At 39.8% G+C, this 23,964-nt stretch overlaps 1 protein-coding gene across 1 annotated transcript in view; it reads right to left on the reverse strand.

Annotated features, from left to right (window-relative positions):
- The window catches only part of LOC140201650 (cysteine-rich motor neuron 1 protein-like), a 256,373-nt gene that overhangs the window by 69,177 nt on the left and 163,232 nt on the right, over window positions 1–23,964 (reverse strand). The window contains exon 3 of the mRNA XM_072266101.1: window positions 11,389–11,631. Within this exon, the coding sequence (XP_072122202.1) occupies window positions 11,389–11,631 (243 nt within the window). The remainder of the gene's footprint in view (window positions 1–11,388; window positions 11,632–23,964) is intronic.

Here is a 23,964-nt window from a genome sequence, read left to right on the forward strand (position 1 = left end):
GCCCCCAATGTCATGGAAATAATTATAAAGGTATAATAAAGACAAACTACCATTTAATTGAGTAGCAGATTATGTATTTCAATAAAATACAGAACAAAATAGAACACTACCAATACTACTATAATACAATAAAACTGTATTAATTCCTAATAGTTATTAGTTTGATTGACTGCAAATAAGCAAAATCAGCACAGACTCCTAGTGCAGATAATGTACTGCCTTCATACAATGCTTCAAATTCTTCGTAGTTCCTAATTTGTGAAAGTTGTGAAATCATTTTATTTTCACTGCTGGCTGTTTCTCACATCTCCAAGTCTGAATGCTTGAAACCACGGTGAGCAAGACAGTTCTGAATTGTCTTCCTGTTTATTTCTCACCAGCTATCAGTGAGAAGAAAATCACTGCTTTTTGAGCACACACACACAACTGACTCTATTTAAAAACTGTTCACTCTCAGCATGGTGTAGTGTCTAATGGCCACACAAGAGCTTACGACTGAAGTTATGACTGTTCAGCAACAGTCTACCTTCCCAATTAAGTGGGATAGTGTCCCAAATAAATTAAGGGAATCCCGGCCATTTTCTCGATTATATTTTGTTCTTTAAGAGTTGTTCCAAATAAGCAGCTGCGTCGATTAATTGATGGCCCACTTAACTGGAATCCACAGTATTATAAATAGAAAAGGCACACAAAATTTTTTTTTGTACATTGCACTCAACTGTAACGTTCCCCAATTACCCAAAGATATTTGTACCTATATAAAGATTTGATCTCACTCTTTTCCAGTGCATCTGTTCAATATAAACACTTTAATGATGATGTGGAAATAGATATCTGAGCACAATGATACAAATGGGCATATCTGTTTATTAGGGGCAGCTGTCACTCTCTCAGTTTATATTGTTACATTCTCCTGAAGTCCTTTTCATGTCACAGACATTGAAAATCTGCAATATTCACATGCAGATCTTGAGTGGGACCAAAATTAAAAAGAATCTTAAGTCATCAAATCTTATGCACAGTTTGCATAACCTTCAGAAATTTTTGCAATCATTCTGATAATAGCCAGGTTTAAGTAATCATTAAGCACAATGCCATGTTCTTACTTCTGAAAAGCAAATTTACTGCTTACAACTGGCTTGAATAGCAAGGCTGCATATTGTAATCTGCTCCTTAATTTTGAAAATATAATGCCAGGAATTGTCATTGTAAACAAAATAGAAATCAGAGTTGCGCGTCAGCAGCTACATTCAGTCAGATGGATTCACTGAGAAATATGAAGTTAGAGCAATAACAGATTTATTTCTTCAGCAGGAGTAACATAATTCATAGAAAATTCTGGGAGCGCAAATGGGTCAGTCAGTACTTGTGGGAAGAAAACAGCACAGCATCTTCGGTAAAACAAGCTTCTGTTTTTGGTTCAGATTTTTGCTCTTCATGACAAAAAAAATTACAGCACCAGCTGCAGCGTTTTGAATAAAGCGCTGCAATCAGTTTATAGACATCAACATCAATTTAGTTATTAAGCATCTGGAACTGAGCAGAGGCACAACAATGATGTATATCCTGGTTACTCTCCGGCAGAAGTCAAACCACATGCAAAAATTGACTCTTGAACAAAGGGACAAACGAAAGATCACAAAGCTTCAAAGTGCTGACTGACACAATTAAATGAAATATTAAAAGTTGTGGTGATTAATTAGAAAGTGTTAGGGTGGAAATTCCAGGCAGTTCTCAGGATGGAAAGTGCACAATTCTTTAGAGCTGTGCTGTTCTATATAAAACGTTTGATGAACCTGTCAATCTGTTCTATTCAGTTTTTTCTAACCACATTTGTGGCAATGAAAGCTTTTTGTGGATGAGTGCCTGAGCTACTCCTGCTGAAAACCCATCTTCTCCAAACCAATGGCGTTTGATGTCAGCTTGCTGTCAGTGCATTCATGTGGATTTAATCTGCAATGGCCTCAAAAAGGCCAAAACAAAAGACTTCAATACTGGTCAGAAAGGAACAGCAGACATTTATTATCAAAACACTGATCCCTTTCCTGTCAGCCACAATCAAGCTAGTACCAAGCGCCGAAGGGAATTATTTTTCACCCTTCAGATGGAACAAAGTTTTAAAACCTTTCCCAACATTGAACTGTTGAACTTTTCATCTCCAGCATGTGACCAGAGAAAAAAACCTGTTTAACTTTGCACTTTATTTCAATAATTTTTTTTTACAGTCTAAGCAGTTTTACAGTGACTGACCTAATAAAGCTCAGCAAGTTAATACATTTATATCCACAGAAAGAAAACATTCTGAGGCTGAGATCATGTCACCCCAATCACTTTGATCTTCAGACCTGTAGCCCAACTTTGATACTCCTACCCCTGTGCTCCCACAACAAGTGAAGCTCCACATTATCCAGTGTCTAACGCATCTGTAGCCACAAATTTACAGCTGTAAGAGTCTTCTGGTGATAACTGTGTGGCATCAAACAAGACCAGTTCATATTCCAAAATCATATTACTTTTCTCCAGTTTCAAACTATTCCATTTGGATTTCAGCTACATTTCCCTCTCTTTCTGAATCAATTTTGATCTCCAAACAAGCTGCTGTTTGAGAATTCCAAGAAATTTACAAACTGTACTCCACTGCTTCATGCATTCGTAATCAGCATCATCAACTCAATTATTTCCATTCTGGTGTTGTTTCCAAGTTCCATATCATCATTTCCTCAGCTCCTGACACAAAATATCCTTTCTTTTCTTTCAAAGGACATGTTTGCACAAACATGCAAATACAAACCTCAAGTGTCGAATGTGACATTTGTGGGATGTAAGAGCAAGATGATATTGAAAGTTTCAGTCTGTCAAATCTGAAAATAAAATAGTAGTCCTTTCCCTGTCCAAAAAGGAAGGAAATTGCTACAAAAAGTCAAAACAATAATTTCGACATCTCATGCTACTTGCCTGTGCCGGATCTTGGATTAGTTCATGTACAACATCAAAGCTAATTTCCAGTAAACAGTGTTTTTGCCAATAATTCCAATTACAAAGTCTAAACTGAATTTTTTGTCTAACAGAAACTAAAGTTATACTGATAATATCTAATGCCTGAGGCAAACAGATACTTTGGTACATTTAATTAATGAATATAGTCAGCAAATAATTCCAGTCATCTCAGAGGAAATGATAAATACACAGCTGCTAAGCTAGATTGGAAGCAGAGTAAGCTAAAATACTCAAAAGGAAACAAGTATATATGGTCCATCTAACAGCATATAGCTGACCATGGAATGAAAGGAACTATGTAAAAATGCCACTATTGTACTAACCAAACATGATAGGAGGAATAAACTATGTTAAGGAGAAACAGGAAGCTGGTCAGAGAAGATAGGATATTTACTAATATTCTGAGTGGAGATGAAAGAGCACTTGATACTGAAAAGTGGGTTGAATATTGCTAACTGTAGCCTATGTTTCTAAAAGATATGGCCAATGTTCAGCCAATTGTACATAAATAATGGGAAAATACATAATCATACCTTTGATATTCTTTTTAGGTCACTCTAAAATGGTCCACAGTTAATGAACTGTAGCTGTAACTTGTAATATAAAGAAATCTGCCAGACAATCTTCTCACAGCAAGTTCTCACAAGCTGTGAGACCAAATAAAGTTTTTGAATAAATGGGAGAGAAATACTTGTAAGGACATTGAGAATAATTATGGTGGAATTAAGCTATGTAGGTATCATGGGACTTCTCAGCACCTCCAGCTAGTTTCAGTGATCATGAATTGGGAAGGGCAGCCATATGTTTCATAAACCTTTTCAGCATAAAGCTTCCATCTGCATCAAATGAGAGCTTCAATTATTTAACTCAAGAGTTGATCTGAAAATGAACCAGGGAGAAAATCCATGAAAAGCAGGTGCAAATATTTCATACATGCCTTGGTAAATGATATCATTAAAATGTGGACAAGGACAGGATGAAGGGTGATGGTCAAGTTGACTCTGATGGATTCTGCACCTATACAAGTCCAAGCAGTAATTGTCCTGAGCCACAATATAAAAGCATATTAAGTTTTCATGGAGATCCAAATACCCGAAGGGTGTGAAACGAAATATTTATGGAAGAGGAAAAAAGTTTCATGGCAACACCTCTGCATTGTGTCTAAGTAAGAAAGATGAGTTTTGCACATAGTAAGAACACTTCTAGTGGGCTGGTGGTGTAGTGGCATCAGTGCTGGACTTTGAGGCAAGTAGTCCTGAGTTTGAACCCGACCAGCCCCTTGCACACTTTCTATCCATGCTGGATTAAGCATTGAGCTAGCAACTTGGCCTTGTAAAAGAGAGACAGACAAATGCTAAGAAAATGGCAAACAAAATGCCATTCAATGCACCACAAGGCACAAAAAGGAAGAGCAAATAAGAACACTTTTACAAGGAAAAAGTACAAGGAGTTTGGAATACAGAAACTTTTATTAAATGAAGACTAATTCCACTTTTTCATCATGCAAATCAGAGCCATATTTTGGTTTTCTTACAAATATTCCTCATCTGCCAGTACAAATAATTTCCTCAGTTTGTTTCAACATTTTTTAAAGATAGTTATCCTTTACATCATAATCTACCCAATGCTAAAAGACTCATTAAATTTGCTGAGTTAATTTAGAATAATATGTGCTAATGTATTAGCAAGTTAGTTTAAAGAAAACGGGTCCTTCAATGTAGAAGTCAAAAAGACTTCAATTTTACAGCCTGGGTCATGAGATTAATTCTGCCAATGTACTCTAAACTTTGTTTGACATGACCTGAAAATTATAAATAGTTTTAAAGACTATGTATTAAATCAGTGTTTCCCAACCTTTTTTTAGCCCAATGCACCCCTAAAACACTTTCATATTTGCCAGTGCCCCCCCCCCCCCCAAATCACCTTCATACTTGCCAATGCACATCTGAGGCACAATATACTTTCTGGCATGCCCATAGTGTAAAAACATGTCTACCATATGCTAACACGAGAAAAATTGTTCTGCTTTAAAATTTAATTTGTCTTTAAACCTAGCTTACGCAGTACCTGTGTAACAGCTTCAATATCAATGTGATCCTTGAGCTTGATGGTTTTTAGCAAGAGTTGAAATATCTAGCAAAAGCCTCAAGTCCCCACGTGAAACAATGTCCAAGTGGTTTCTGTGTTTTTGTGAGTATGTGGTTCATTGCACTGAAGCATCTTTCAACAATGTAGGAGGATGGAAATGCAATGAGTAGCAGTTTGGCTCTTCTTCAAAAGCCAGGAAACTGCATAGGACAGTGTAGCCACATACCACGAAAGCCGGCATTCTTGAAAAGCATTCTTCAGCATTCTGAATTTCGATAATATCTTCTTGCAAGTTCTCTTCTGTTCTTCCATCTCGCAAAGAAATGGGTTAATTACCCAGCCCAGAACTTCCAGATCATTCAAATCCTTGAATCGATTCTGAAAATCCTTCTTCAATGACAACTGGTGTAAGCAGTACTCTTGCAAATCACCATCTGTAAAAATCTCTTACTAGCTCTTCTTTCAGTTAGTCCTGACGAAGGGTCTCGGCCTGAAACGTCGACTGTACCTCTTCCGAGAGATGCTGCCTGGCCTGCTGCGTTCACCAGCAACTTTTAGGTGTGTTGCTTAAAATACTGGTATCCATTTTGAGAACAGTGGTGAGCATGTCTGATACAGAAGACATTATTAATCTTTCACCAATTGTATGAGATTTTCCACACTTGGCTATCCTTTTGGAAATGTTATAAGAGTCAATGCGACCACTATCAAGGTCATTTTTAGCTTTCTTGGCAAACGACTTGAGTGTGCAACACTTTTCAAATGCTTCTTTCATCCTCTGGAACTGAGTAATACCAAAAGTAGCTTTTACAGGGTGGCTTTTGCAGAAGTGTTCCTGCAAACTTGATGGTTTCATGGCTTCATTAGACAATGCAGTATTACAAATAAGACGCTTGGTGCATCATTGATCTGACGGGAACATAATAAAACCACACTCCTGGTATGTAACATTGTATTGATGTACTTTCTGTCGCTTCTGTTCCCTAGCAGGATTAGGATTTAAGGCTACACCGCCTTCACATTCGTAGATCATGCCGTACGTATTTATCCATCATTAACGGGACTAAACTAAAATAAAACATTAATTCAAACTGGGAATGCCTATTGGATGTTGACGATGGCAGTGAGTTGACAAGGTCGGTCAGGTCTCGTGCCTCAAGTTAGGGTGCTGTTTACTGCCCCTGCCTCCCAAGGATCTTGAATGCCCCTCGGCGACTTCTATTTCCTTAATGCCCCCTTGGGACACATAACTGCCCCCATTGGGGATTACTGTATTAAGTGATACACTTATTGTGTAAGAAACTTTGAACTCTTTTCAAGTTGTTCTATATTTACTTTGAACTCAACATGCACACAAGCTGCTTTAATTAGCAATAATTTTTCCACTCAAGAAATTTCTTTACATTGTGGATAGTTATTCATCTTATTGCTTCGCAATCCTCAATGTATTTTGCTGCTCATCTTCCTTCTATGCTGGTCATGATTTCCTCATCTAACTCCCACTTTTTCACCATCAGATAACACCTTTACCCCCTTTGTCTCTTCCATTCTTCTTCCAGTCTCCATTCATTTTCATCATTTACTCTCTTCGTCGTTTATTCTCAGGTCCTCTTTTGTTCTTTCTTTCCCTCTTTGAACGATCACAAAACACAATTATTATCAAAAAAAAGGACTTTTTGCTCTGTATTATCTGTTTGCAGAGCCCAGCTTTTCTTATATTTTCAGGTTCCATCATAGTCATAGTCATACTTTATTGATCCAGAGGGAAATTAGTTTTCGTTACTGTTGCACCATAAATAATAAATAGTAATAAAACCATAAATAGTTAAACAGTAATATGTAAATTATGCCAGTAAATTATGTTATTGTTTTAGATTGAAACCGTTTTGTTAGATCATGTTTCCTCCATTGCCTGTGCCAGATGGTTGCTTATGGCTTGATGTGACCATATTCCTGTCTTATTTGGTAGTACTTTTCAACTAAATGAAATGAATTAAGAATGCTATTACAAATATATAAATGAACTTCTGTCACGTCCTCTCTGGAATCATTATTAATTTAGAATAAAGCTTTGACTCTGGATTTTCCCACAAGACCTTCTTGGTCTCTATCAATGTAGCATGTAAGTTGCAGAGATAAACAAGTGTAAGCCAACGCTATATGCATTTGAGTAGGTGCTGATGGACCATGGAACTCAGCCATCAGCCACACATATGTAGAATTATCCATGTATGTGTGAACACATTTATTTGTAAGAGGACTGAAGATTAAAAAATGAGAATCAAATCTAACTGATGAATGGATTCTCTATAAATCAGAAGTTGAGCGCAACAAGAGCCAATTTCCATATATAGTCAGTTCAAAGTTACAGAACAGTCAGCACTCCCAAACCTGGATGTCAACGTTTCCTCTCAAAGGTCAGTGCTGTTATCCTGACCTAGTCCTCTTCATCTACTCCACTGGATGGGCCTCATTCTCCCTTCAAAACTAGTCTCTGTAATTGCTAACATTATATTCCATCGATCTGTGCAACTCACGTTTTTTTTTTTACTAAGGATGGTCTTCAATTGTCAGTATTTGTGGGTTTCTAGAATGGCATAGATTAACTTATTCTTCAACAAAACATAACAGCATCTTCCCACAGCTGCAGTATGAATAAATTTACACATTTTGACATGTAATTAATTCAAGGACTTGCAAAACTATGCATCATATCAGAGCTGAAATTCTTCATCCCATCAATCTTTGGCTGTATTTTACCTATTTGTAATAATGTCCCTTTGGCCATCAATTATGGCTTAATATGAATTATTGCATGTTACTGCTTACATGGATGTGGTCGTTTCATATTACAAACCAGTACATGGGGCTACCAATTAGCCTTCTGTATTCCTGCATTTCTTCATACATTATTTCAATATATTTATCCTTGGGCTTTATAGATTTCACATTGCTATGCGCAAAGATGAATGAGGGACTATGAATGCTGGCAACTTCAAGTGATCTTACGTGCTGGTATGTTGCACAGAAAAGACTCAAATGTCTTCATGCTGTAATGGGATGGCAGAAGTGGGGACACTTGGTGACAACACAATACTCAGTTCCATTTGCAAGGCGACCTGTAGACCAATGCTGCAAAACCTGGACTGTATACTGGATTAGACAATAAGTAGAATCAAACATTTGTGCAACCCAAGCGCAAAGCAATGGCTATTTCTGACAAGAGATTGACCAACCTCCTCAAAACACTTTGGAACATTATCACAAATGGATCTCTCACCATTAACACCCTGTGGAGATTCATTGACCAGAAATACCTAGATCTGCAACATGAATAGTTGTCAGACGCTGGGTTTCCTATGGTTGGTGACCCACTTCATCACTCCCCGAAGACTTTCCATTATTTTTGAGGCATAAGTCAGGAATGTGGATGAAATGCACCCCATTTGCTCCAACATTTCAGAACTACAGTATTAACCCAAACTACAGTGCCTATAGAAGTATTCACCTCCCATGGAAGTTTTCATGTTCGATTGTTTTACAACATTGAATCAGAGTGGATTTAATTTGGCTTTTTTGACACTGGTCAACAGAAGACGACTCTTTGGCGTCAAAGTGAAAACAGATCTCTGTAAAGTGATCTAATTTAATTACAAATATAAAACACAAAATAATTGGTTACATAAGTATTCATCCCCTTCAATATGACACACCAAATCATCACTGGTGCAGCCAATTGGTTAAGTGGAGATCACCGTGTGCAGGCAAGGTGTTTCAATTGTTTGTAGTAAAAATACACCTGAATCTGGAAGTTCCAACTGATGGTGAGTCAGTATCCTGGCAAAAACTACATCATGAGGACAAAAGAACATGCCAAACAACTCCACAAGAAGTCTATTAAAAAGCACAAGTCAGGAGATGGATATAAGAAAATCTCCAAGTCACTGAATATGCCTTGGAGTACAGTTAAGTCAATCATCAAGAAATGGGGAAAATAAGGCACAGGTGTAAATCTGCCTTGAGCAGGCAGATCAAAAACTGAGTGACTGTGCATGAAGGGGACTAGTTACAATGAGGAATTACAAGCTTCAGTGGCTGAGATGGAAGAGACTGTGCATGCAACAACTGTTGCCCGGGTCCTTCAACAATCACAGCGTTATGGGTGAGTGGCAAAGTGAAAACCACTTTTGGAAAATAATCACATGAAATCTCGGCTGGAGTTTGCAAGAAGGCATGTGGGATACTCTGAAGTCAGCTGAAAGAAGGTTCTATGGTCTTTTTGGTCATCAGACTAATCACTATGTTTGGCATAAACCAAACACCGCACATCATCAAAAACACAGCATCACTACCCTGAAGCATGGAGATGGCTGCATCATGCTGTGGGGATGCTTCACTACAGCAGGCCCTGGAAGGCTTGTGAAGGTGGAGGGTAAAATGAATGCAGTAAGAAACAGGGAAATCCTGGAGGAAAACCTGAAGCAGTCTGCAAGAGAATTTCGACTTGGGAGATTTGTTTTCCAGCAAGACAATGACCCCAAGCATAAAGCCAAAGCTACACAGGATGGCTTAAAAACAACAAAGTTAGTGTCCTGGAGTGGCCGAATCTGAGTCCAGACCACAATCCAATTCAGAATTTGTGGCTGGACTTGAAAAGGGCTGCTCATTCATGACCCTCATGCAATCTGACAGAGCTTGAGCAGTTTTGTAAAGAAGAATGGTGAAAATTTGGAGTGTCCAGGTGTACAAAGCTGATTGAGACCTATCCACACAGAATCAAGGCTGTAATTGCTTCTAAAGGTGCATCTACTAAATACTGACTTGAAAGGGGTGAGTAATTATACAATCAATTATTTTGTGTTTAATAATTGTAATAAATTTAGACCAATTTGTAGGAAATTTGTTTTCACTTTGACACAAAAGAATCTTTACTGTTGTTTAGTATCAAAAAAGCCAAATTAAATCCACTGTGATTCAATGTTGTAAAACAATTAAACATGAAAACTTCTGGGGGGGGGTGAATTTTATTTTTATAGGCACTGTAAATTGTCTGCTTAAGTGGCATCTACCATTATCCTTCCAAACATTTGACTTTCATCACCCAGGACTAAGGTAGCAGCATCTGTCCAAGCCATTGAACTTCTCAGTTTGGAGATGTTCCACTGTCACTGGAATTCAGTCCCAGAGCACTGTGGAAGAGCCTATGCTCCAATGACTCCAATGGTTTAGAAAGCTAACCAACCATTGACTTTGCAAAAACAATTAGGGACAATTAGTAAACATTCACAATGACAGCCCAAGAACAGCAGAGCCACAACAAAAGAAGTTGAAGACGACTCAAGCTTCACGGGAAGTCAGTGGCAATAAAACACCAACATTTACTAAAGCCTTGGCATACAATGTACTGAGTACAGCTTAATGGGGTGTGAACCCCATACCATGATCTTGTTTCAACCTAAAATAACCTGCATCCTTAATATGTCGATCTTGTCTGGCTCCACAGTATCCAGGCAAATTGCACAACATATTCTGATTCTGATTCATTGTGGCAATGGAAATTTATTTGAACTGTATGACCAATTTAGATGTGTGAAGTTTAAGTTTTGGCCACTGTAATTACATTTGTTACTATGTATATGACCTATACAAAGAGATAACAAGATACCATAAGTCAATTAGTCACATCACAGAGTTTTGATCTTATAAATAGCAACAAATAAACCTGCACTTGCTTGAAATAGCACTGGACGAGATCAGAGTTACCACTTGAAAACAGCTGACACAGCTCTTTCACCACTTGAACATTCCCCTCTTAAAAAGGTTATGGTAGATTAGTTTAGTGAATTAGTTAGATTGGCAAGTATGTGATATGCTGCAGACAAAGAAAGGCAAATGAGAAATAATGAAAAGTACACTTGATTTTAAGTGAGAGATTTCAATAGCTACTATAAATACCTTCTTGCTGCTATTGTTTATTATGGGAGCAGCATTGTGGAGCTAAACACATACACTTATTCTAGATATCTATTCTAGATATTCTAGATAGTATAAAGTATAAAGTATCTTGGCATGGTTGACTAAGAGGAATCAGGGTACTAGATGGATGAACAATTATGGGCTTTAAAGTTCAGCTTTCTTCATACATAATAAATGTACAGCGCAAAGGGAAAAAAATGGGCCCTTCAGGTATTGTAAGTTAATCACCAGTATGTGTCATTGTCTTAAACTATAGCACAGTGCGATTTTATAGCAGATGGATTAGCTCAATTTTAACTACAGTAACTTGTATAAAAAGAAATATACCTGGTCTGCATTCGTACACATCACAGCACTCTCCTGGTATTCCTGTCGCTTCCGAAAGCAGAAACTGCTGGTGACCAAAAGGACAGTCCTTTTCTTTGCAGGTTTCCTTATTACACTGGCAGACACTAGGCGCTGGGCAGCACTGTCCTGGTCGTGTGTATCCTTTGACAAGTACCGAATCCTCAGGGCAAAGAGATTCAAACTGCACTGGGCAGTGCTCAGTGGAACAGTCCAATTCTTCCCCTAAATAATGGAAAAAAAGCAATGCAAGATAATTAATCTTACTGAACTGTAATGCAATTGCAATATACAATATCAATTTTAATACTGGGTTATAATATCTTCACTAATTTAGATTGAGATAATCAAGCTTGATAAAAAGACAATAAACTTCGGTATTAATATTGAGGGCCAGAGACGTGTATAACTGAAAGTAAAGTAATATTTCTTCCAAATGCCATTTGTATTATATCTATGCTGCTGGAAATATCAGCCCAGACTCTTCATAGTTTTGTAAGAATCAAGGGCACATAAATATCTATCTGAGGTGTAAAAATCTCTAGGCCCCTTTTAGTTGAGCTGGGAGCAGAGAGTACAAGTCTACCAGAAGTTTAATATGCACAATCGTAGTTAAATTTTAGATATTAGGGATTTTTATAGCTAAACAATTTTGGAGAGACCTGACTACAATTCAAAGACAACATTGTGTGGAGAACTCTGCAATGGCGTATGGGAGCCAGTACACCATTCTAAGTTTCTCTGATTTGTAGAGACAGAAGCTCAAGTAAGGAAACTGTTAGAGAACATACATTCTTGAAAAGATTTGCATCTTAAATCCATTTGAATCTTGAGCTCCAACGTTGCCCCAAAGTAACATTCCTGCAATAGTTGCAAAGTCTTGTGACATTTTCAATTGACAATGCTCTCTGAAGTGCAAAAGCCAGCTATATTTTTAGAAATTTTGGGAGTCTTGTGAAGATTATATTAAATGATTTGCTTGTCTGAACAGTAAAGTGTTATTCTTTCAGCTGAAGATGATGATCAAATTAAAGGGTGAAAAGTTTTACATCTACATAAACACAGACATTGCAATTTTTTAAATCTACAAGCAATATGCTGTACACCCAGTGGCCAGATTGTCGGGTACACTTTATTTGCTTGTTAATGCAAATATTTAATCAATTATTGCAGCACCTCAATACATAAAAGCACGTAGACATGGTCAAGAGGTTCAGTTGCTGTTCAGATCAAACATCAGAATGTGGAACAAATATTACAAGCAAGTAAGATGCAGCATGTTCAATTGCAGCAGCTGCTACGGACTTAACCAAAGGTGTTATTGCCCTTTTTAAACGTATTTTTTTTTAAGATCGCAAAACCCTGCTGGACAAGATGAACTTAAGGTACTGCAGCTTTGCTCCATCAGAGAGTTGCTCATTGGCAAAGAAACTGAAGGGGCTGGACTTGGTATGGATCATGCTGCTGCCTGCATTAGAAGGGCGTCAGAGGAATTGATCCCTACCGGGAGAAAACACCACCTGTTCTTTCTGCACTGTTCTCCAGCAGTTTAAGGACTAAGTCCAGCCAGAACGTAACTCACAAGTGCTCTTGAAAGTCAGGTATTAACTCTATCTACCAACAACCAATCATTGCCATCCTGGTCCCCTTCATGATAGCTTATGAAGAAGCATGTGACTTCCCTCCCAGAGATGATAGGTGTTTGTGCACTTGACTCTCGAAGGCTTGGACCCCATCGTCGCAGATGTTTCCAACCACAGCATCTGGAAGGCTGTTCCAAATTCTGATAGCACAGTGAAGGAAGCTTCTATCCAGTGTGTAGGTTCTCGCATCGGGCATAGAAACAGCATGAGCAGGCATAGATAAACTTGATCGTGCGGTGCGCTGTTTCTCATAAGGTGAAGGCAGCATGGCGTGAAGGTCTGCAGGGCTGTGGCTGGTTGTGCATTTTGTATAGCACAGTAGCTGCAGCAACCTGTCGTCTGTGGTGTAAGCTACTGATGGCTAGCTTCTCACCGGCTGTGGCTTCATCTACACCTATAATCCTGAGAGCCTTTCTTTGAATGAAGTCAAGCTGGCTGAGGACACTCTGTGAGGCATTCATCCATGATAAGCAGACATACTCCATAAAATTTCATACCTGGGCTTTGTAAACTGTAGCTCTGCCCTCTTTGTCTAGTTTGGATGCTACTTTCCACAGAGCTCCAAGCCTTTGTCTGGCCTTGTTTGAAATAGTGGAAAGGTGTTTATCCCACACCAAGTTGCCGTCAATATTAACACCAAGGATTACTAGCTCCTTCTTTAAATCCAGCTTGTTGTTCCCAAAATACAGGTTGGGGTTAGATGGATTCCTCTTCCTAGACATCACCATGGCCTTGCACTTAGTAGGTTCAAAGGTGACATTCCAGTCATCTGCCCAGGCTTTCGTTCTGTCTTCAGGCCTGCTGCCACTGTGATGTTGCCTGTTAACAGCCACACAGGAGAGAGGCGCAGTTGGTGCACTCCACCCAGAGACGGTGTGTCGTGGTGTCCAGTCTGTAATCGGTGCTGGTCTCCAGTGCTCACTCAGCAGAAAATCAGCTGTATTGTCATTGGCTACAGATCTCTGCAACATTCATGGACTATTTTTTTGTGTGACTGTATTTTACTGTGCTTGCCATCTTATACGTGCACCAGGTATATGTGCCTTGTGCTGTGTGTGACTGATGGTAATGTGTTTTGTACCTTGGCCCCAGAGTAATGTTGTTTCATTTGGCGGCACTCAGGTATGGTTGGATGGCAATTGGACTTGACCTTGGACTTGAAATGTGATCTAAGTGAATTTGACCGTGGAATGATTATTGGTACCAGACGAGGTGGTTTCAGTATCTCAGTGGGGTGGTACGAGTATCTCAGAACCTGCTGATATCCTGGGATTTTCACACACAACAGTCTCAAGAGTTTACAGAAAATGATGCAGAAAAAAGCATCCAATGTGCGGCAGTTCTGTGAACGAAAATGCCTTGTTAATGAAAGAGATCAGAGAGAATGGCCAGACTAGTTCAAGCTGCCGGGAAAGTGACAATAACTCAAGTAACCATGCATTACAACAGCATGTGTGTGCAATGCTCACAACTGAGCAATTAGCTAATTACAAAAAAAAAGTAATTCCATTTTGACCTGCTATTCCTTTCTTCCTATCCTCCTTGACCTCAGTATCAATTGCAAATATTTTGAACTTGTGCTAGAAATTAGCAGGAACAGCACCCAACATGCTGGGCCAGGCAGCATCAATGGAGGAAAGTGGACAGTCAACATCTTGGTTGTGACTCTCCTTCAAGAGTGAAAAGAAAGGGGTGAGATAGTCAGTACAAAAAGGTGGGTGGCGGGGGGGGGGATGTGTTGCGAGAGCTGGCTGGGGAAAGATGGATCTAGGTGAGGGGAGAAGATAAGTAGGTGGGGGATGGAATGGGAGGACGGAGTGAAGGTAATCAATGTTGCCATCCCCATTGTGCACTGGGTCTCATTGAAGCCACACCGGGAACACCTGGTTGCAATAAATAACACCAATGGATTTACAGGTGAAAGACTGCCTCAACTGGAAGGACTGTTTAGGGCCTGGAATGTGAGGGAACAGGTATAGAGGAAGATGTAACACTTATATAGGGATAAGTGCCTGGTGGGGGTTTGTCAGGAAGGATGAGCAGACAAGAGAGTCACAGAGAGCACAGTCCCTCCAGAAGGCAGAGAGGAGGAGATGTGCCAGGTGGTGGCATTCATGTTGGAGATGGTGAAAGTTAAGGAGAATGATGTGCTGGACGCAAAGGCTCATGGAGCAGTTGGTGAAGATAAGGGAACAGCAGCCTTGCAAGTGACAGGGAGGGAAAGGCTGTAGTCAAGGTAACTACTGACTTCTGTTATTGGCCCTTTTCTGTCACCTTTCTGTATATATGTCCTTGGTGGTGGATAGGCTGGTGCAGGTGATGTATTGGGAAGTTTTGACAACCTGTCGCAGAGCCTTCCTGTGCAGTTTCTGTACCATGCAGTAATGCAGCACGTTAGGATGCTCTCTGCTGCACACCTGTATAATGACTGAGTATGGATGTGCAAAGTCCAGCTCTCTTCATCCTCCTCAGAAAGTAGAGGCAGCTTTCCTAATGTATAGGATGTGTCTTGGGACCATGAGAGGTTGCATGAAATGTGCACTCCTAGGAGTTTGAAACTGCTTACAGTTTCCACTGCTGTGCTGCCGACGTAAAGAGGGGTGTGAGTGGTGCAAATTCTCCTGAAGTCAATAAGTTATCTCCTTTATCATATCACAAACAAACAAACAAAAAAGGAAAAGAGTATAGTTGATGTTTCGGGCTGAAGGGTTCCAGTCCTGCTGGAGGACCTCAGCCTGAAACGTCAACTGTTCGCTTTTCTTAGATGCAGTCTGGCCTGCTGAGTTCCTCCAGCATTTTGTGTGTGTTGCTCGGATTTCCGTCATCTTGTTGATATCGAGGAAGAGGTTATTCGTCTGGCTGGCTCTAGGCCTCTAGCTCTTCTGCCTCCTCTCTGCTGGCCGTCTATCATTGTTGTTGGTGATGAGCCCCACCTTTGCCTTGTCATCAGCGAACTTGACAATGTGATTACTCAGGTATTTGCCCATGCAAGCGTGTGTGAGCAGAATGTATAGCAGCGGGCTCAGCACACAGCCCAGGGGAGATACGGGTTGATAGTGATGGGGGAGGAGGAGTGGTTGTGCAGTCTGACTGTCTGAGGCCTGTAGGGTAGGAAGTCCAACACTCAGTTGCAGAGTAGTATATTTAGGCTGAGTATGAATTTGTTCACCAAGGTCTGTGGGGCAAGTGCTGAATGGCAAACTGTTGTTTCAACACAAAAGTGTTGAAATCCAGAAACAGTACTCTGACATAAGTCCTGGCCCGCTGAGTTCTTACAGCATTTTGTGTGCACACATCTCTCTTTGCATGTTGTGCCTTTAGGAAGCTTGGAAACAAAACATCATGCAAACTCTCGACCAAGCTTAGTTCTAGTTAGCTTGTCGGCAAATGAGGAGCGAGATCCAACAAACTCAGTCGGGGGATGGGCGGAAGGGAACATCACGAAAACAGGGGTCAAGGCAAGAGTAGCTGACCTAAATGAAGAAACAACTCAAATGGTGGTGTTCCCTGCTCTCCACATTGGGGAGGAGAGGTACTTGCACATTAACAATATAAATAGAAAATGCTGGAAAACTTCAGCATCGGTGGAAAGAGAAATAGTTAACATTGCAGGTAAAAGACCTTTCATCAAAACTGGGAGAGAGAGAGAAACAAATTAGTCTAGGTGGCAGAGCAGACGGTTGGGGGGTGGTTGTGGAGGATGATAACTGAAACAAAGGTATTTTCTGTGAAATGGTGAAATAATGTGGCCACTTAAGACCATTAAGCTCCCGTCTGTATAATATGTTGCTAAGATTGTAAGGTCTGTGTAAAGTACAGTTTGATTTTAATGTAAATATTGTTATTCTGAGAGAATGCAATAGCAGGTACATCTCAGAACAACATGATCTAACTAAATTAACGCCTATATTTAGGAACACTGCACAGGCGTTTCCATTCCATGTGCAGAGAGTATTGAACTCAAGTGCATTTGCAACCATGAAGGACTTGTTCAATTCTTAGAGTGTTCAAAATGGATATCAATGCAATCAGATTTCAGTCTAAAAATAACAAAAGCGCTAATATAATGTGCTGAAAAATAATTGGTATTCTCAGTCCCAAACTTGAGACATTATCTTTCTAAAAGTCTTAGAAGCCTTATATTAGAAACATTGATAAATATGATAAATACACACAATTACAACTTCTTGTGCTGTACAACTTCATAACTGGGATGAGAATCACCATAGGAAGGCCATTTGTAATAATTGAGCGAGTGAATAGCACACATCCTTGGCATTAAAGGAACAGCAACAGAAACATTTAAAAGTAAGTTCATTTTAGAATATACTTAAAGAATAATATATTTTATTCTATAGAATACCAGTCTGCTGTAACATCGGACATGTACTTGCAAGTACACTTTCAGCTGCTGGTAGTTAAGTTGCAGAGACAAAGTGGACTGGCTTGTTAATACTTATGTCAATACACAATTACCCAATTATACATGTGATTTAAAAGTATCCAAATCAGACTTAACTCAATAGTTTGTCAAGAGGTAGTATATCATGCCTCAACATTTAAAATGAGTAATGGTAGGTTACATCAATATTTGTATCATTCATTTCATTCCACTTGCTTAAAACACAGACCAATGAATGGTTATGAAAACCACTGGCAATATCTTTCTCAATGATTACATCCATCTTAGATATTAATTATTTTAGATTTTCTTTTTCTAACCACTTGTTATACTGCAGCCATAGTTTAATGGGAGAACAGCTCAATACTCAGGAGCTTACTCAGATTAAACTGTACCAATATCTGTGGCCTTTGTTAGTTAACCAAGAGCAAATGCTGAGAATACAACTTTTACATTAATAGCTTAAAGTGGTTTGACTATCTTACAAACTGCTAATATCCTGGGAATTTCAAGTACGTCTCAATAGTGTTTACAAAGAATGGTGCAACAAAACAAAAACCATCCAGTGAGCAGCATTTCTATGGGTGAAAGTGCCTTGTTAATGAGAGAGATCAGAGGAGAATGGCCAGAATGGTTCAAGCTGACAGGAAGGTGAGAGTAATTCAAATAACTACATGTTACAACAGTGGTGTATAGAAGGGCATTTCTGAATGCACAACACGTCCATCATTGAAGTAGAGGGGCTACAGTAGCAGAAGATCACAAGCATACAGGGGCAGGAATGGCTACTTCAAGTGCCAGGCTTTAGATGTTTCAGAAAGGACAGGGAAGGAGGCAGAAGAGGTGGGGGCATGGCACTGTTGATCAGAGATAGTATCACGGCTGAAGAAAAGGAGGAAGTCATGGAGGTGTTGTCTACGGAGTCTCTGTGGGTGGAAGTCAGGAACAGGAAGGGGTCAATAACTCTACTGGGCATTTTTTTATAGACCACCCAATAGTAACAGGAACATTGAGGAGTAGATAGGGAGACAGATTCTGGAAAGGGGTAATAATAACAGGGTTGTTGTGGTGGGAGATTTTAATTTCCCAAATATTGATTGGCATCTCCCTAGAGTGAGGGGTTTAGATGCGGTGGAGTTTGTTAGGTGTGTTCAGGAAGGGTTCTTGACACAATATGTAGATAAGCCTACAAGAGGAGAAGCTGTACTTGATCTGGTATTGGGAAGTGAACCTCATCAGGTGTCAGGTCTCTCAGTGAGAGAGCATTTTGGAGATAGTGATCACAATTCTATCTCCTTTACCATAGCGTTGGAGAGGGATAGGAACAGACAAGTTAGGGAAACGTTTAATTGGAGTAAGGGGAACTATGAGGCTATCAGGCAGGAACTTGGAAGCATAAATTGGAAACAGATGTTCTCAGGGAAATGTAAGGAAGAAATGTGGCAAATGTTCAGGGGATATTTGCATGGGGTTCTGAGTAGGTACATTCCAATGAGACACAGAAAGGATGGTAGGGTACAAGATCCGTGGTGCACAAAGGCTGTTGTAAATCTAGTCAAGAAGAAAAGAAGAGCTTATGAAAGATTCAAAAACTAGGTAATGATATGAATCTAGAAGAAAATAAGGCTAGCAGGAAGGAGCTTAATAATGAAATTAGGAGAGCCAGAAGGGGCCATGAGAAGGCATTGGTGGACAGGATTAAGGAAAACCCCAAGGCATTCGACAAGTATGTGAACAGCAAGAGGATAAGATATAAGAGAATGGGACCAATCAAGTGTGACGGTGGAACAGTGTCTATGGAACTGGAGGAAATAGCAGAAGTACTTAATGAATACTGTACTTGCTTCAGTATTCACAATGGAAAAGGATCTTGGCAATTGTAGTGATGACCTGCAGCAGACTGAAAAGCTTGAGCATATAGATATTAAGAAAGAGGATGTGTTGAAGCTTTTGGAAAGCATCAAGTTGGATAAGTCACCAGGACTGGACGGGATGTACCCCAGGCTACTGTGGGAAGTGAGGGAGGAGATTGCTGAGCCTCTGGCAATGATCTTTGCATCATCAATGAGGACAGGAGAGGTTCTGGAGGATTGGAGGGTTGAAGATGTTGTTCCCTTATTCAAGAAAGGGAGTAGGGATAGCCCAGGAAATTATAGGCCAGTGAGTCTTACTTCAGTGGTTGGTATTTTGATGGAGAATATCCTGAGAGGCAGGATTTATGAACGTTTGGAGAAGCATAATATGATTAGGAATAGTCAGCATGGCTTTGTCAAAGACAGGTCATGCCTTACAAGCCCGATTCAATTTTTTTGAGGATGTGACTAAGTACATTAATGAAGGTAGAGCCATAGATGTAGTGTATATGGATGTTAGCAAGGCACTTGATAAGGTACCCCATGCAAGGCTTATTGAGAAAGTAAGGAGGCATGGGATCCAAGGGGGCATTGCTTTGTGGATCCAGAACTGGCTTGCCACAGAAGGCAAACAGTGGTTGTAGACAGGCCATATTCTGCATGGAGGCCAATGACCAGTGGTGTGCCTCAGGGATCTGTTCTGGGACCCCTACTCTTTGTGATTTTTATAAATGACCTGGATGAGGAAGTGGAGGGATGGGTTAGTAAATTTGCTGATGACACAAAGGTTGAGTGTGTTGTGGATAGTGTGGAGGGCTGTCAGAGGTTACAGCGGGACATTGGTAGGATGCAAAACTGGGCTGAGAAGTGGCAGATGGAGGTCAGCCCAGAAAAGTGTGAGGTGGTTCATTTTGGTAGGTCAAATATGATGGCAGAATATAGTATTAATGGTAAGACTCTTGTGGAGGATCAGAGGGATCTTGGGGTCCGAGTCTATAGGACACTCAAAGCTGCTACGCAGGTTGACTCTGTGGTTAAGAAAGTGCATGGTGCATTGGCCTTAATCAACCGTGGGATTGAGTTTAAGAGCTGAGAGGTAATATTGCAACTATATAGGACCCTGGTCAGACCCCACTTGGAGTACTGTGCTCAATTCTGGTCGCCTCTCTCCAGGAAGGATGTGGAAACCATAGAAAGGGTGTAGAAGAGATTTACAAGGACGTTGCTTCGATTGGGGAGCATGCCTTATGAGAATAGGTTGAGTGAACTTGGCCTTTTCTCCTTAGCGCAATGGAGGATGAGTGGTGACTTGATAGAGGTGTACAAGATAATGAGAGGCATAGATCGTGTGTATAGTCAGAGGCTTTTCCCCAGGGCTGAAATGGTACAGAAGAGATGTCAGGGGTAAGTTTTTTTTATGCAGAGAGTGGTGAGTGCGTGGAATGGGCTGCCGGCGGAAGTGTGGAGGCAGAAATGATAGGGTCTTTTAAGAGACTCCTGGATGGCTACATGGAGCTTAGAAGAATAGAGGGCTAGGTGGGTAAAGCCTAGGAAGTTCTGAGGTAGGGGCATGTTCGGCACAGCTTTGTGGGCCGAAGGGCCTGTATTGTACTGAAGGTTTTCTATGTTTCTGTATACTCAGTGGCTAGTTTATTTGGTACCTCCTGTATGTTTTGCTGTTGTCTAGGTACTCTGAACCAGAGCGGAGAGCAAGTGAGATTGTGTCTGCTGCTGTGGTGGTACGCAAACTGCAGTGAGTCAGGGCCCTTGCTCAGGCAGGAATTAATTCTAGCCATGACCAACCTCTTGATGCACTTCATCATGATAGGTGTGAGTGTTACTGGATATCGAAGTCATGAAAGGTCCATGACTGTTTCCACACAGATGCTACCTGTTCTGTTGAGTATTGCTACTGTTCTTTACTGTTATTATAAGCATCAATTGAATACATATTGCTTAAAATGAAAAGACAAAAAAAAGAAAAATGCATAGACTGAATTTGTTTTCCCCTGTTGCATATAATTTTCTTTTTTAACATAATATAATTAAGATTAGATGACTGGTGTCCAGCTAGCCTGCCACGGCAACCTTCTACATTTCCTTCTGCCTCTAATTTTACAGCTGGTAAGACAGTGATTCTTCATCTGGAGTCCTGGCCTCCTAAATGGCATTCATTTGGGGTCAGTGAGGCTGGGATCCTGGCTATTGTTAACTTTGACACCATTCCTCCTTGGGATCTTATGCTAATAGGGATCTGTGGGTAGCTAGTAAATAAGGAAGGCCAAATACAATAAGAGATTAGAAACCTCTTTCTATAAATACTCCACTGAACAGCACAGCAGCATAATAAATTCTTTCACTGAATGAACTTTTTATGTTGACTCTACCTCAAAGGCCAATGATTGGGCCAACTCTGGCAATCAGAACAATTTCTGAAGCTATATACAGTATGCTGACAGATTTCAACAATGGAGTAAAATTGCACCAGAACAATTTCTGAAGCTAAATATGCAGACTGATTTTCAATAACCTGGAGCAAAATTCGCAGCACAAGTTCAAAAATTGCAATTTTCTTTTGCAAGATAAAAATGCACAATATTGAACTTGCAGCTATTTGGCAAGCTTCCAACTCAAATCGCACTTGGAAATAGTTGATACGGTATTCAAGAGCCAAACTGATGTAGATTTACAAAATAAAAAGTAACAAATGGTTCAGAAGGTAGGTGATGAGAATTTAACCCACATTCATTATGGACCACTGTTTACAGTATTTGTGGTGTATAACGTATAGGGCCTTACATATACACAAAGCAATTTATTCAGGACTGTCAAATTCCTCTAGTATGTGCACCATAGCAACAAAATTTCTGATCCCAGCATATAAAATAGTTCTGTAGCCTGAGCAATCATTTGGCAAGTTTGGGAAGAGAAGCTTTTACTCTTTTAAAAAATCAGTTTCAGCTCAGATAAAGATCCCCTGTGAAGCTGCATTCAAATCTGTGTGATTTCCATCCCCACAATCCTTCCACCCCCCACCCCCACCAACTTTCACCAGTTTATCTCCCACATCAACTGCTAATCACCCTGTATGCTTGTATAGATTTACAGTTCCCTTTATTTGACCTTATTAATTTTGGGGCTATAAATTGTTCTAATTAAACAACAGGGTGAACAGTTAGAAACTTCATGAAGCAGGGTTATAATATTCATTTTATGAGTGAGTGAAAGAAACATACTTTGCTGTTTCTAAATAAGTACAATCTATGAAGGAAATGGTCTGCAACTTTGACATGACATCTGCTAACCAGCAAACACGCTTCAGCATACAAGTTGCTTTTGCTTGCATAAGGTACACAATGCGCCTATTGATAAATCCCCTGCTTCGACTAGCATTATGCTTAGAATGTGTAAAGCATCTGTCCTGAACTCAGGCCAAAGCAGGCCCTGCTTTCTTTAGTGAGCTGGTTATCAGCCCAACCAAATTCAGAGGGCAACCTAACAATCCAGCATCAGTAACATATAGAGGGACTTGACCTTACTCCAATTTTAGCAGTTCAACAGGGAAGTATGGCTTTCAGCATTGGCACACTTTCCAACTTTTAACCACTTTTAATTAAAAAAAAGTCTAAATATTGACCTCACTCAAAGTGAGGAAAAAGAAGGGGATTTCTAAGAAACAATTAAAAAATGACTGTTCTTTACAAATATTTTTGCACTGTACATGAATTTAGGGCCAAGGTATAAATTTGTTAAACCAGTGAAAAATATTTTAGCAGAATTGCTGTAAAGCAGACATATCCAAACTGTGGCGCCCAAGGCTGGCAATCTGCCTCCTGAAGCTTGAGTAATTGAGTCCAATTTATGTGCATTATTTGCTACATTTAATCTGCCTGAATTTTTTTAGCCAGAAGGTTATAATGGGCTATTTCTCAAATATCACTGAAACAAAACACCAGGGTTAACAATTAACCATTGAACAACACCTGTAACAAAGTATAAACGTCCTGATTCAGGCATTTGACCTGAAAAGTTGTCAATTCCTAACCGCTCCCCCACCCCCACCACACACACATGCACGCACGCGGATGTGGCTTAATCCCAAATTCTTTCAGTAGACTGTTACTCCAGATTTCTGCAGCTGCAGTTTCTTGTGCCTCCACGGTATTTGTGATCAATAGAACAATAGTTTAAAAACCAGATTTTGAAGAACATTCTATATATTAATTTAATAAATTCATGACATTATGTCACAGAAGTGAGAAAGATACACTGTTCTCCCTCTGATGTAGGTCAAGTGAGCTGGAGTTGTGATGGGCAATTATTAGACGTATGTAAAAGGACAGAATTTTTTTCTACTGTGCTAATTTGTGAAAGAGTACACAAGCAATAATTATAAAATGTATTTATTAAAACCAGCCATCTGGCAAGGTATAAAAGGATGGCAAAACTATCAGACCTGGAAAGAAAGAGGGCAAGATTATCTGACCGCTATTTACCCGAACTGGTTCAAGTACAGCGATAATGATCAGATTCTCACAGACAATGTTACGCTTTGGCAAACTTATTTCCAGAAACATGATTTATATTCTTTACATTTGTCTTTGCCTTTCCCCATCTCCAACAATCACCCTCAGCTGAAAACAGTGACTGTTTATTTCCC

The sequence above is a fragment of the Mobula birostris genome, chromosome 1, assembly GCF_030028105.1.
Source record: "Mobula birostris isolate sMobBir1 chromosome 1, sMobBir1.hap1, whole genome shotgun sequence".
Taxonomy (NCBI): domain Eukaryota; kingdom Metazoa; phylum Chordata; class Chondrichthyes; order Myliobatiformes; family Myliobatidae; genus Mobula; species Mobula birostris.